The following is a 13706-nucleotide window of genomic DNA, read 5'->3' as shown; positions in this document are numbered from 1 at the left end:
TGCCCAAGAACAATTTTGGGCGCTGCTAAAACTGCCAGTTAATTAATACCCCAGCTCAGTATTCAGAGGGGGGTGTTGCCCAGTCGTTGCTGTTTTGGGGTGATGCTCCTTCCCTCTCAGAGCAGCCCCTTTGCTCCAGGCTTTGCCAGCCGTGTCCGTGTTTTAGCTCTGTGGGATTGCAGGGAGGTGACACTGTGTCTGGAGTGACTCTGCTCTGTGCACCCCACGGGGATGATGCCAATTCTTTGCCCTTCCCTTCCTTTTGCTCGGACACTACAGGGCAGAGGAGGGTCATCCCTCGGCCGGGAGCAGAGGAGGGTTATTTCCATGGGATAAGCCTGGGAATAAAGTGCTCATTCCCAGCCTTGTGCAGTTGTTCTGTGCTCCACCACACACAGAGGACCGAGCAGAGCTGCCTCTTCCCCCTTCCCCGCCCCATCCCGGCGGGATGAGTTGACAGGAGTGAGGAGAGGGGGGAGCGATTTGGCCTCGCGTTTGTATTTTGGTCCCATAACTGTGTATATACGATTTTCTATGTTCCCCTTTTTTTTTTTTTTTTTTTTGTGGTAACCGAGATGAATATTTTAATTAGATAAGTTATATGAAAAGAGGAGAATCATGTTTCAATAAAAGCCAAACGCTGGACCCTGGGCTGCTTGTTCTTTCGTGGCTCTGACAGTGAATGTTAAACTAACGGGTCTCTGTGGCCCCTTGGAGGGTGATGCTCCGGGATTGGGATTCCCGAAGGGAATGCTGCTCCTGCTCCCTTCCTGGCTGGAAAAGGCCCCCGAGTTTGACCATCGGAGCCTTTCCGAGCCCCCTCGCCGGGACCACCGGGGTTACTCAGCACGTGCAGCGCCAGGCCACGCCCACACGGGCGGGGCTTTGGGCTATGTGGGCGGGGTAATGGGCGTGTTCGCTGTGTGGGCGTGGTGATAAAAGTGGGCGCGGCCTCGTGGACAGTGGGCGCGGTTTCTGATGCACTGACTCCTGTGCTCTATGGGGCGGTGGGCGTGTCCTGGGCTCTGTGGGCGTGCCCACACGGCTCCGTGGGCGTGGTCAGGGGGCGGTGGGCGCGTCCTTTGTGCTCCGCACGTATTTGGGGCGGTGGGCGTATCCGGAGGGCTCTGTGGGCGGAGCAACAACGTGATGGGCGTGTTTCTTAGCTCTGTGGGCGTGGCAACCCAACAACGGGCGCGCCCTGAGCGCTCTGTGGGCGTGGCTTTCAGCGCAACGGGCGCGTCCTTATGGCTCTGTGGGCGGGGCGACACCACAATGGGCGTGCCCTGGTCGGCTGTGGGCGTGGCCTCGGCGGGGCAGTGGGCGTGCCCCAGCGGAGCGCATGCGCGGTGCGCAGCCATGGCGCACGGACACGGGCCCGGGCGGTGCCGCTGCTGCTGCGGGGAGGAGGCGGCGGAGCGGGGGGCGGCCTGGGCGCTCTACCTGCGCATCGACCGCCAGCGCCTGCAGTGCCTCAACGAGCGCCGGGAGGGGTCCGGGGCTCTCGTGTTCCGCGCCTGGGAGGAGCGCGGCGACCGCGCGAAGGTGAGGGCCGGCGGTGCGAGGGGGTCCCTGGGGCGTGTGGGGTGCGCGGCAGGGCAGGGAGGGAGGTCCTGGGTGCTGCCCCTCGGCTCGGGGCTGGGCGGGCGCATCTGGAGCGATGCGGGCAGTTCTGGGCTGTTCGGTGCGGGAAAGAGGAGGAGGTGCTGGGGAGGGTCCAGTGGAGGCCGCAGGGATGATTTGGGGTCTGGAGCATCTCTGGGATGAGGAGACACCGCGGGAGCTGGGCCTGGTCAGTCTGGGGGAGGGAAGGTTGAGAGGGGACCCATAAATCCACACAAATATCTCATCAATCCATACAAATATCTCCAGGGGGTGTCAGAGGATGGTCCCAGACTCTGTTCAGTGACAGGGCAAGGAGCAATGGCCATAAACTAAACCACAACAAGTTCCACCTCAACCTGAGGCAGAACGCCTTTCCATGGAGGTGGCAGAGCCTGGAACAGTTGCCTAGGGAGGGTGTGGAGTCTCTGGAGACATCCCAGACCCACCTGGACACGTCCCTGTGTCACCTGCTCCAGGTGACCCTGCCTGGGCAGGGGGGTTGGACTGGGTGATCTCCAGAGGTCCCATCCAACCCCAAATAGTCTGTGACTCTGTGAGTGAGGTGCTGCTGTGCCCCTGAGCCCCTCTGGGGTGACATCCCTGCTCCCCCCACCAGCCCCAGTCCTGACCTGCTCTTCCTTCTCTTCCCAGTTCGTGGAAAGCGATGACGACGAGGAGCTGCTGTTTAACATCCCGTAAGTTCCACCACCCCTTGTTCCTCCCCTGGGGACGAGGCACAGCGTGTGCCCCTCCAACAGGGGCTGATTTTGGAGAGACTGGAGGTGCAGACGGCGCTCTGTGTGTCTGGGCAGGTTCACAGGCAGCGTGAAGTTAAAAGGAGTCCTTGTGATGGGCGAGGACGATGGGACGCACCCGGCGGAGATGAGGCTGTGAGTAAAACCAGCTTTTCACCTTTCTGGAGCTGAACTGAGCTGAGCTGAGCACCCTCTCGCTGTGCCCTCAGCACCACTGAGGGCTGTGCTCTGGTGCTGTGCTGCCTGGTCATCCCAAGGACCCAAGAGGGAAAATAAACTGCAGCTTGTGTGGGATGGGTGCTGCCTTTTCTCCAGAGAAATGAGGGGCTGGTTTGAGTTAGAATATTTGGTTCAGACACTGGCTGTGCACTGTGAGGAACCAACCTGCCATGGGCTCAGTGGGGTGGGACAGAGGGTCCAGAGGGGAGCTCTGAGCAGTGGGAAGGAGGGAGTGTGAAGAGAAGTGACAGTATCCTGCAGCCAGGTGAGGTTTGTAAGGCTCCTGCTGTGCTGAGCCATGTGGCGTGTTCAAGCTCCTGAAGGGAGACAAATCCTTCTTTACACTCCTTCTTTCTTATTTTAACAAGTGTTGAGTGCTCTGCAGTTCCTGCTTCTGAGGGGAAAAACACACCTTAATCGAGCCAACATTGTCCTGTGTGTCCCACAGAGAGGATGTGAAGCCCTGCTGGGCTCACCTTGCACCTGGTCCTGTTGTTGTGCTCTGAGGGACAAAGGAGATGCACAGCCCAAGTGCTGGTGCTGAATTTTAGCTGGAATTACCTGCTATGTGGCACCCAGCTTCCCCTGTTTTCCTCCAATATCTGGGCTCCCTCGTACCCGAGAGAGATCTGCATCTCCCCAGCTTTGTCCCACGCTTTTCCATGTTATTTCTTCAGCCTTTTGTTGTTTTCTGGTGATTCTTTGTGGGGATGTGAGAAGACAAAGTCAATTCAGCTTCTCCTCGAGAAGAATGTGGGCAGTGCTAATGGATGGGGAGGAAAACAATTATCTTGCCCTGCTGTTAACAACTCACTGGGTTTCCTTCCTGTCTCCCCAGGTTCAGGAACATTCCTCACATGTCCTTTGATGACACAGCCAGGGAAGCAGAGCAGACCTTCAGCCTGAACCGGGACCCCCTGGGCGAGCTGGAGTATCCCACCAAGTGAGAGACACACCCTGGGGAGTGGGGGCTGCTCCTCCCTGCCACAGGAGCTCAGTCCAGCCTGCCCTCGTGCTGCCAAATTTAGGGCAGTGTCAGCCCAGGGCAGAATTCGCCTTCCCAGCTCTGTCCTGCCCTTGCCAGGTGGGAGCTCTGGCCTGAAACCTCCTCCCTGGAGCCTGGGGGTGGCAGTTCCAGTGCCCCAGGGCTTCTTGTGGTGCCTTAAAATCTATATTTTATCTTAAATTCTTAACAAGAGGTATTTTTAAGAATTTTGTACAGAGTTACTAAAAGGCTAAAGGTACTAGCAAGCTGTACTAAAATTCATATAATATAGATTTGAAGGCATCACTGAGGGTGCAGAATCAGCCTGGTGTCCTGTCCCCTGTCCCTGGGCCCTCGTTGCTGACCCACGGGTGTGAGGGAGCAGCTCCTCCTGCACCTCAGATGTTTGATCCCAAGTCCGAGTGGGATCAGGGGGAGCTGGAGTGGGGCTGTGGGGCTGTGCTGGAGTGGCAGCTCCGGCCTCAGGGTGTGTTTCCTTCCAGAATTGCCCGTTTCTCCAACGTTTACCACCTCTCCATGCACTTCCCAAAGAACTTCGGGGCGGAGACAACGAAGATCTTTTACATCGGCCTGAAGGGGGAGTGGACAGAAGTGAGTGAGGGCAGAGAGGGACGAGCCCGAGCCAGGGGGGTGCGAAGGGCTCGAAATCATTGATTAAGTTAAATTCTGGTGGTGGGACAGAGCCGCGAGCGGTGCGGGGGGCCCGAGGGCGGGTTGGAATCCCGCTCCCCCTGGACGTAACAGCCCCGATCTCCACCCAGGCTCATCGCCACGAGGTCACCATCTGCAACTACGAGGCCTCCGCGAACCCCGCCGACCACAAGCTGGAGCAGATCACGCCTCAGACACACTTCATCTCCTGAGGGCTGGGACGGGGCGGTTCCCGGGACACCGGGGCGGCTCCCGGGATACGAGATCTAGCCCCACGTGTCGGGACAGGCGCGGCCGGGCCGCGCGTGTGAGGCGCTGCCCGCGGGCCGGGCTCTGTCGGGCAATAAACACGCTGAGGTGCAGAGCTGTGCGCTGTCCCTGAGTGCGGCTGTCGCGGGGGTGTCTCCCGGTGCCCGGTTCCATCATGGCCGCCGCGGCGTCTCCCCGCCGCCGTCGCTCCCGCGTGACGTCACTTCGCGCCGCGCCGGCGGAAGTTCCGGCGCGAGGCGGGGGGGGGAGAGCCGCGAGGAGCGCGCGCGCCGGGCCGCGGGAGAGGTGAGGGGGGGGCGGCACGTACCACCGGGGGGGGGGGCGGGGGAAGACGGGCGGGAAAACCGGGGTGGGGGGGATGTACCACTGCGGGGGGGGGGAGAGCCGTGAGGGCCGCGGGGATGGGGGGGGTCGGCGGGGCCCCCTCACGGGGGTTAACGGGGGAGGGGGATCCGAGGGGCCGCGGTTCTGGCTCCCGTAGCGGGGCCACCCGCTTCCCGCCCCCCAAACCCACCCCCTGCGAGCCTTCAGGAGTCACAGCGGGAAAAACCTCTCCGAAAATCCCTGTTTTCCAGGGAAAACCGGCGCTCCCGCCCCGGCCGGGGCAGGTCAGGCCGGCTCCCGCCTCCACTGCATCCGCTTCCAGGCGGGATTCGTTTCTCTCGGGCCCGTGCGAGCGGCTGGGCCGCCGTAATTATTAACTCTAATAAACGCTAATTGCGCCCCGTCCTAATGAGCGTCGCGAGGGGTGCGTGTGTGTCAGTGCGGGTGCCACACTTTAACCAGCCCCAGTCGGACCCGGCTCCCCCCCCACCCCCGTATCGCTGTGGTGATGCTTCCACACCCACGCGGGCTGTGGGGCTTTGTCCTTCCCGCTGCTCCCGGTGTCGTGTTCCCGCCGCTCCCGGTGTCGTGTTCCCTCGCAGGGCATTCCCGGGTGTCCCCACGGGGTGTTTGGGGCAGCTCTGACCAGCCCTTCCTTTCCCCCAGAGCCCCCCCCCAGCAAGGCAGAGCCGTGAGGGGCTGAGCCTGCCCCGGGGGGAGCGGCTCCGTCTGCCAGGATTTTTTAGAGATGCTTTTATTTATGGCTCCTGTCGCCAGGATTTTTGGCAGGTGCTGCTGCTCCTCCTGGCTGGTTGTTTTGCCCCTGGAGTACACACACACGAGCACGTGGGCCGCGTGTCTGTGTCAGATCCGGGGAGCCGGTTGTTTCCCGGTGTTTTTATTGGAGCCGGGAAGCGGCTGATGAGCAGTCGGGCGGACGAGTCAGGCAGGTCTTTGGCCCGGGCTGGGAGAGGAGGAGGCTGTTTCTCTTGGGTAAGGATGTCTGCTGGGACACCGCGGTTTTGGGGAAGGTTTGGGTGATCCGAACCGTGCTGGGGATGGTGCTGCCGTGGGATGTGAGGCTGGAGCAGGCTGTGGGCTCTGCAGCTTCCTCAGAGGGGCAGCTCCGATCTCTGCTCTCTGCGTGAGCAGGGACAGGACCTGAGGGAACGGCTGGAGCTGTGTCAGGGCAGGGTCAGGTTGGATCTCAGGAAAAGGTTCTTCCCCCAGAGGGTGGTCGGGCACTGAACAGGCTCCCCAGGGCAGTGGGCACGGCCCCAGAGCTGAAGGAGTGTTTGGACAACGCTCTGAGGGCCAGGGTGGGATTGTTGGGGTGTCAGTGTAGGGCTAGGAGTTGGGCTGGATGATCCTTGTGGGTCCATTGCAACTCAGGATATTCTGTGATCTTCCTCTGGGAGGCTGATCCTGCTCCTGGGGGATGATGGCAGTGCTGTAAACGAGCTCTGATCTAATTAGTCCTGGTGGGTCAGCGGGGTCATGTGAGGAGCTGGGAATAAACACCATGGACTGTTGTGGGAGCTGTCAGCCCTGCTGAACCCGGGATCTGGGAGGTGACAGCCCTTGGTGCTGGCAGGACACTGTGGCGGTGGAGACAGTGGTGGTGGCTTTGGCTGCAGTCACAGGGCAGGACAAGGATGTCATCCATCACTGGGGGGGCACAGCTCCAGGAGGGGCTGGGGCTCGGGCCAGCTGCCAGTGCTCCGGCTTATCCCTAAAAAAGCTCCATAAAACAGGGCTGGACCTTTTTTAGTGCAGTAAACCCTGTGCTGCTGCTGGCATTTCCTGCTTCCCTGTCGGAGCAGATGTGGGTCAGGCTCCTCCATGGCTCCACTGGCAGGGATGAGGGGATGAAGGAATGAAGGGATGCTGGGGCTGCGCCCTCTGCCCACGCCGGTGCAGTCACAGGAATAACTTTGGCTCTGAGGTGTAATTTTTGAGCTAATTTTAACACTTCCAGCACCCCACAGCGTGCAACATGGGAAGTGTTTGCTGCTTCCTGACTCTCCAGCACCACCAGGCCGGGGATGGAGTGGGGTGTCCCGAGGGCTTGAAACATCAAAGCCTTCACCTACCCTTTAATTTTCCCCCAAACAGCTGCTGCCTCCGCAGCAAATAGTTGCAGGGTGGGGGGGGGAACAAGAGAGGGGAAGAGGAGTTTATTTTCCTGCCTCACCCTTGTCCCTGTGTCCTGCAGGTGCCAGTGTCGAGTCCCTCTCGGTGTATGTGTGGTAACAACATGTCTGTCCCCCTCCTCGCCGACGCCGTGACCGTCTCAGGGGCAGAGCGGGAGACCGCCGCGGTAAGGGAGGGACCCCCTCCTGCTGCCTCCCTCCTGGCAGGAGGCTGGAAAACAGGGAGATGCTTCCATGAGGTTCAGAGGAGCCTTGAGCTGGGCCTGTGGTCCCTCAGCTCATCAGAGTGGGAGGCAGGGCCAGCAAGGGCTCGCCTTGCTTGGGAAAAGTGACTGTCCTTGGGCTGAGATGTTCCGATGTGGAAGCACAGACACAGCCTTGCAGCTCGGCCTTGGAAGCTGGAGCTGATTGGGCTATTTAAGCTTTTAAAAGAAAACCCCCTCCCAGTCCTTCCCTGGGGTGCCCAGGCTGCTTTCCCTCTGCCCCCCATGGCTTAGGGCTTTCTGTAGCCTCAGATGAAAAGCCCATGGGGATGGATTTGTGAGTGTTTGGTGATACACAAAAGAAATTCCTCCCTGTGAGGGTGGGGAGGCCCTGGCACAGGTTGCCCAGAGAAGCTGTGGCTGCCCCTGGATCCCTGGAAGTGTCCAAGGCCAGGTTGGAGCAACCTGGGCTAGTGGAAGGTGTCCCTGACCATGGCAGGGGGTGGCAGTGGATGACATTTAAGGTCCCTTCCAACACTAACCATTCTGCAGTTCAGACTGAGCCTCTGCCATGTCCCTGATCCACCCATCCCTCGTGCTCCAAGCAGCACAGACGTGTCCTGAGCGTCGCTGAGTTGAGTCTCTTCTAGGCAGTGACTCAGTGTCCATTTGCCACCTCACTGCCGGCCCAGCCCAGCCCAGCCCAGCCCTGCCCCTCTCCCAGGGCTCCAACTCTCACATCAGCTAATCCTCTTCTTTTGCTGTTTGACAGGTCATTTTCCTACATGGCCTTGGAGACACGGGGTGAGTATCCCTGGAGCAGGCTCTGCTGGGGACGTGTGGCTTTGCTGACATTTGCATTTTGCCCTTTGCTGCTGCTCTCCCCGGGGCAGGGGCAGCCCGAGATCAGTGTGGGGCTTTAGGCTGGGGTCCATAACTGTTCCTGCACGGCCCTGACAGGGAATGGCAGGGAATCACAGGGAATTGAGGCCGGCAGCTGTCTGCACTTGAATATTTATGATGCCGGCAGCCTGGCAGCCCCCACCCCCCGCGGGTGGTGCTGCCTTTCAGGATTGCTGATAAGCACTGCGGCTTTTCCAGTCCTTGGGAGCTGGGCTGTGCCTGGCCCAGGGCATCTCTGGCGTGCAAGGCCACCTAGGGAGGACAGTGTGGGGTGTGGAGGTGACAAAGGCGCTTCTCCCTCTGCAGGAGATCCCCTCCCCCTTGTCCTCCCTGCCTCCAGCTCCAGGGCTTTGTGTGCTGCCCTCGCCCTGATGCAGAGGGGGATCAGCGACAGCAGGGGCTCAGTGCTGGGGCTTCACAGGGGGATCAGGCTGTTGGGAGGGCAGGACCTGGTAAAATAACATCAGGGGAGGGGCAGGGTGGGCACAAGCCTTGGGGCAAATGGCTCAGACAAGCCTTGAACACCCTGTGCCCTCCCTCTCTCGCAGGCACAGCTGGGCCGACGCTCTCTCCTCCATCCGCCTCCCCTACGTGAAATACATTTGCCCTCACGCGTAAGTGCTACCTTTGCCTGGGGGGGGGTCTTGGAGGGCTGTGAGACTGCCAGGGCTGTTTGTTGGGGGAGGCAGATGGTGGCCTGAGCCCTGACCTGCCCATGGGGCTGCACAGCCAGGCTGGCTCAGCTGCCGTGGCCGGTTCCTGCTGCAGGCAGAGCGGTTCCCCACAGAGCTACCAGCACAGGAGCTGCTGCTCTGAGGCTCTTTTCCTCCCCCTCCTGTCCTCTGCTTATCCCTGGTGGCTGCAGTGAAAGCCAAAGGCACTGGAGCTCCTTCTCCGTCTGCTGGTCAGGCAGGAGGGGGCTCAGCAGGAAGGGAAGGACACAGTCCTGATGTGTCCCCAGTGCCAATAGCCTGTGCAGGGGACGCTCACTGGGCTGGGAGAGCTCTGCTGTCCCTTTCCAATGTCCCATCTTGGCCTTGGGAGCAGCAAACAGGAGAGGGATGCAGGTGCTCTGCTCCCCACCTGGGCTGCTTGGCAGTGCCCTGGAGCCTCGAGCTCATCCGAGATCTGCTCAGGGATGGCAGGTAATCCCCAGGGTCACCTTGCAGCCCCTGGGCCGGGTCTGGTGGCCCTGATCTGCCACTTTCCCTTGGGAGTCATGTCCTGCAACTGTGGACAGGAGGGACAGTCCCCCTGTGCTCCTTGACTCTGCCTTGAGCTAAACCACCCACACTGTTTCTCCACAGGCCCCGGATCCCAGTGACCCTCAACATGAAGATGGTCATGCCCTCCTGGTCAGTGCTTTGGGGGAGCAGGGGTGGGTGGGACCCTTTTGGGGAGTGGGAGGGATGAAGAGCCAAAATCCACTGCCCTGTGGGAGTCGAGGAGGGCAGAGCACACCCAGCTCCTGCCTCCCCATACCCTGGGTGCTGGGAGAGGTTGGGGCTGACCCTGCTGCTTCTCCCAGGTTTGACCTCATGGGATTGACTCCGGACGCACCTGAGGATGAAGCTGGGATCAAGAAAGCTGCAGAAAACAGTAAGAAGCTTGGGGAAGGGGGAAGTGGTGGGCTCCTGAGTGCCTCTCCCTCACTGGGGCTGAAGTGGGTGTTTTCCTTCTACCTCTCCTTCCTTTCTGCCCTCTGGTGATCCCAGTCCATCTTCTCCCTGGGGTCTCTGCCTCTCCCTGATGTGCCAAATGTCCTGTGTGCATCTGGAAGTGTCAGGTGATGCTTTTCACCCCCTCCCCACCTTCCACTGACCCGTTTCTCCGTCTTCTCCCAGTTAAAGCAATTATTGAGCATGAGATGAAGAACGGGATCCCCGCCAACCGCATTATCCTGGGGGGCTTCTCACAGGTGAGCTGGAGAACATGAGGGTTGGGACCCCAATTTCCCCTCCAAAGACACCTCTCAGAGGGATGTTCTGTGGTGAGGAGGTGGGTGAGTGCCCCAGGATCCCCCCCCAGCACTAACTCCATCCTCCTCTGCTCCAGGGCGGTGCCTTGTCGCTGTACACGGCTCTCACCTGCCAGCACCAGCTGGCTGGAATTGTGGCACTCAGCTGCTGGCTCCCGCTCCACAAGGCCTTCCCACAGGTATCCTGTGCTGCCATGTCCACAGGGAGGGGCAGGGGGGATTGGACTTCTCCAGAGCGGAATTTCCCAGCAGCTTTCCCCCACAGCCCTGTTGAGCTGCTGGGTGGTGTGTTGGGCACAGGGATGCAGCACTGCCCCCCCATCCCTGCTGGAATGCCTTCACCTGGGCACACCTCAGCATTCCCTTCTCGTGGCAGGCGGCGAACAACGGCGTGAACAAGGACATTGCCATCCTGCAGTGCCACGGGGAGATGGATCCCATGATCCCCGTCCGCTTCGGGGCCCTCACTGCCGAGAAGCTGAAATCTGTCGTCACCCCCACCAAGGTCCAGTTCAAAACCTACCCTGGTGTGATGCACAGTTCCTGTCCTCAGGTCAGTGCCGTGGGAGGGGATGGGATCCCCCCAGGAATGTCTCTGCTCTCTGTGAGCAGAGACAGGGCCCAGGGAACGGCTGGAGCTGTCCCAGGACAGGGTTAGGTCGGATCTCAGGAAAAGGTTCTTCCCCCAGAGGGTGGTTGGGCACTGAACAGGCTCCCCAGGGCAGTGGGCACAGCCCCAAGGCTGCCAGAGCTCAAGAAGCATTTGGATGATCCTCTCAGGGACAGGGTGGGATTGTTGGGGTGTCAGTGTGGGGCCAGGAGTTGGACTGGATGATCCTTGTGAGCCCCTTCCAGCTCAACATATTCTGTGACCCTCAGGGGTTGGAATCACCTTTGGGATCTGTGGGACCATCCCCAGCACGGTGGGTCAGGGAAAACACACGGGATGTGTTTGTTCCCACCTTGCACCGGGGAGGCTTCAGAGCCCCCATGCCCAGGGCAGGGCCCACCCTTTGGGGTGTCCCCGGGGTGACGGGCCCTGCGCTCCCCGCAGGAGATGATGGCGGTGAAGGAGTTCATCGAGAAGCTGCTGCCGCGGATCTGAGCGGGGCCGCTCGGGACTGTCGCAGGGGAGGGTGCCGAGGTCACAGCCGCCCATCTCCCCCCGTGACCCGCCTGCTGCAAACGGAAGCCATGGCCCCCCACTGCACCTCCCGCCGCACCCCCGGCCCCCGCCTCCCCCCGCCGCCTCTCACCGCGCCCTCTCGGGCCGGGGGTGCCCCGGCTCCCCCTGCTGCTCTCGGAGCCGAGGGTGGAGCGGTCGAAGGCGAGTCTTGGAGTGGCCTTTTCTCTCCTCCTCTTGCTCCGAGCGGGTTCCGGGGGGGTCACGTCCCCCGGGCCCCTGCAGTGTGCGGGCTGGCACAGGGTGGGGGAGGTGTTTCTGTTGGGTTTGGGTTTTTTGTACCAGTATTAGGGGTGGGACGTGCCCGGGTGCGGCGGGGGGAGCGGGACAGGCACAGGGCTGGGCTGGGGCACCCCTGTGGCCTAGCCCGGGCTGTGCCCTCGGGGGCTGCTCTCGGCCTTCCCTCAGGTGACTCACGGGTTTTCAATCAGAGCTCAGGAACCCGGGACTCCCCTGCAGATACCCCCAGGCCCCGGGGCAGGCTCTGCCCTGGGCCGGTACCGCCAAAGGCTGCCCGGGGCCGGGGCAGGGTCAGCGCAGCCCCCGCACCTCCTGCACGGCCCCGCCTGTCACACACGCACACTCCCCCCGGCCTGGGCAGCTCTGCCCTCCTCAGATAATCTCCTCCTTCCTCCTCCTCCTCCTCCTCCTGTTGCTTTTACAATCTCCTCCTCGGCCCTGTGGGGGTCCCAGAGGTGTCTACCCCCATTCCCCAGCCCAGCTCTGCGCCCTCAGAGCCCTGAAGCTTCGTTTACAGTCACAGACGGAGCCGCCCGGCGCCGGCCCCGTCCTTTATGTCTCTCTTGCTGCTACTTGTCCTTTCCTTTGGACTTGGGCTGGCTCGGGGAGGGAGGGGTGATGTCCCTGGACCCCAGGTTTGGCTCCTGGCGCAGCTGGAAGAAGCAGCTTTGCCCCCAAGCCATCATCTCACCAGCGTCTGAGGCCTGGGTGCTGCTGCACCCCGTCCTGTGGGCAGCGCAGGGGTCTCTGTGCTCCCTGGAGGTCTCTCTGCTCCCTGGGGCTGTGGGCCCTTGTCCCACCATGTACAATCACCAGGGTCCCTGGGGTCCCTTGCCCATGGGTTTGTCCTCTCCTGAGTGCTGGCATCGTGCTGGGTGCGGGGCCGGGACCGTCCCCAGCAGCTCCCCGGGACAGGGCCCCGAATGTCTCCTCTGGGTGGGCTCCTGGCCCCCCCTCCCCTCCCGCAGGGCAGAGGGCAGTGGCTGTGGAGCAGCACTGCCCTCGCCTCCCCCCCGGGCTGAGCCCACACCCCCAAGGCCTGGGGCTGATCATGTATTTTAGAACCCCCCCACACCACCCCTGGCCCCAGGGCTGTCCCCACTCTCCCCTGGTCTGGGCCTAGCCTCTCACCCTGTGGAGCTTCTGCCCGGTGCCCCAGGACCAGCAGTGGGCTGGGGCCAGGGCTGGCAGCTCCCCAGGGCCAGGGGCTGCTCTGGGGGCTGGTGGGGGACTCTGGAGGGGGCTCTGCTCCAGCCGTGCCCCCCCAGCCCGGGATGCCCAAAGCAATAACCTGCTCTCCGGAGAGTTGGATCTGTGGGACCCACCCTTGGTTGGGTTCTTGGCTTGGGGTTTGGTTGGGTTTTTAATTTTTTTTCTCCCCTTTGGGAAGTCTTAAACCAGCACAGCTGATGCTGGTGTTGGGGGGAGCCCGGCACTGCCCCTGCCCTGGGGGTCAGTCCTGGCCTGGGGGTCAGTCCTGCTGGATCTTCTGTGTTGTGTTTTAACACTGCTCTGTCCCCTCTCCCTGTGCTGGGCCAGGGTGGGGGCACAGGGGGCTGGCTGGGGTGGGAGTGCAGCTCCCTGTGGATCACTGGCTGGGGTGGGAGTGCAGCTCCCTGTGGATCACTGGCTGGGGTGGGAGTGCAGCTCCCTGTGGATCACTGGCTGGGGTGGGAGTGCAGCTCCCCGGGGGTACCGAGGGCTGGCGATGGACAGACCGACCTGTTTGACTGTGAACTGGAACCGTGTGCGATGGGGGGACCTGGGACCATCCCTGGGGGGCCTCGTTTGGCCCCCTCCTGCAGAGCATTCCTGCTCACTCCCCACCTGGGAACCCAGGAGGGAGAATGGCTTCTCTCCATTCCTCAATACAGCTTTGGTTTGTTTTTTTGGTTGTTTTTTTTTTTTTTTTTTTTTTTTTTTTTTTGTTTTTTTTTTTTGTTTTTTTTTTTTTTCCTTTTTTTTTTTTTCCTTCTCTCGTCTTCCTTGTACATGTTTGGGGTTTTTTGTGTGTGTGTGCGTGTGTTCCACAGAGAAACAAGGTTAAATAAATCCTGAACCTACCCCAGAGCTGAGCTGGCCTCATTCCTGGCTGGGCAGGACCCCCAACAGCACCTCTGGGAAGGGAGGGTTGGGGAGGGGAGCGGGTTAGAACGAGGCCCCAAGGTGCCATTTTTGGGGGCAGCAGCTCTGGCTGAGGGGAAGCAGAACAAAGC

General features: G+C 61.2%; 2 protein-coding genes across 2 annotated transcripts; both read left to right on the top strand.

The window, feature by feature from the left end:
- The first annotated feature begins 1304 nt into the window (after positions 1–1304).
- Positions 1305–4600, top strand: PITHD1 (PITH domain containing 1). The gene is made up of 6 exons (XM_027740186.2): positions 1305–1545; positions 2257–2300; positions 2418–2495; positions 3418–3522; positions 4068–4176; positions 4347–4600. The coding sequence occupies exons 1-6, from the start codon at positions 1360–1362 to the stop codon at positions 4446–4448; spliced, it is 624 nt and encodes a 207-aa protein (XP_027595987.1). The 5' UTR covers positions 1305–1359; the 3' UTR covers positions 4449–4600.
- A 106-nt stretch (positions 4601–4706) lies between these two features.
- LYPLA2 (lysophospholipase 2) lies at positions 4707–13377 on the top strand. Its single transcript, XM_027740185.2, has 10 exons — positions 4707–4791; positions 7046–7150; positions 7959–7990; positions 8638–8703; positions 9397–9444; positions 9618–9688; positions 9934–10007; positions 10145–10246; positions 10444–10620; positions 11122–13377. Exons 2-10 carry the CDS (start codon positions 7073–7075, stop codon positions 11170–11172), a joined length of 699 nt encoding a protein of 232 aa, XP_027595986.2. The 5' UTR covers positions 4707–4791; positions 7046–7072; the 3' UTR covers positions 11173–13377.
- Positions 13378–13706: the final 329 nt, after the last annotated feature.

The sequence above is a fragment of the Pipra filicauda genome, unplaced genomic scaffold, assembly GCF_003945595.2.
Source record: "Pipra filicauda isolate LSUMZ 115617 unplaced genomic scaffold, ASM394559v2 scaffold219_size1829416_pilon, whole genome shotgun sequence".
Taxonomy (NCBI): domain Eukaryota; kingdom Metazoa; phylum Chordata; class Aves; order Passeriformes; family Pipridae; genus Pipra; species Pipra filicauda.
Note: the sequence above shows the minus strand (reverse complement) of the source record. Positions and strands in the feature narration are given on the sequence as shown.

Coding starts and splice junctions, on each gene's coding strand:
- PITHD1 (XM_027740186.2), top strand. CDS start 1,360: ATGGCGCACGGACACGGGCCCGGGCGGTGCCGCTGCTGCTGCGGGGAG. Junction 1,546..2,256: donor AGCGCGGCGACCGCGCGAAG/GTGAGGGCCGGC, acceptor TTCTCTTCCCAG/TTCGTGGAAAGCGATGACGA. Junction 4,177..4,346: donor TGAAGGGGGAGTGGACAGAA/GTGAGTGAGGGC, acceptor ATCTCCACCCAG/GCTCATCGCCACGAGGTCAC.
- LYPLA2 (XM_027740185.2), top strand. CDS start 7,073: ATGTGTGGTAACAACATGTCTGTCCCCCTCCTCGCCGACGCCGTGACC. Junction 7,991..8,637: donor CATGGCCTTGGAGACACGGG/GTGAGTATCCCT, acceptor CCTCTCTCGCAG/GCACAGCTGGGCCGACGCTC. Junction 9,445..9,617: donor AAGATGGTCATGCCCTCCTG/GTCAGTGCTTTG, acceptor TGCTTCTCCCAG/GTTTGACCTCATGGGATTGA.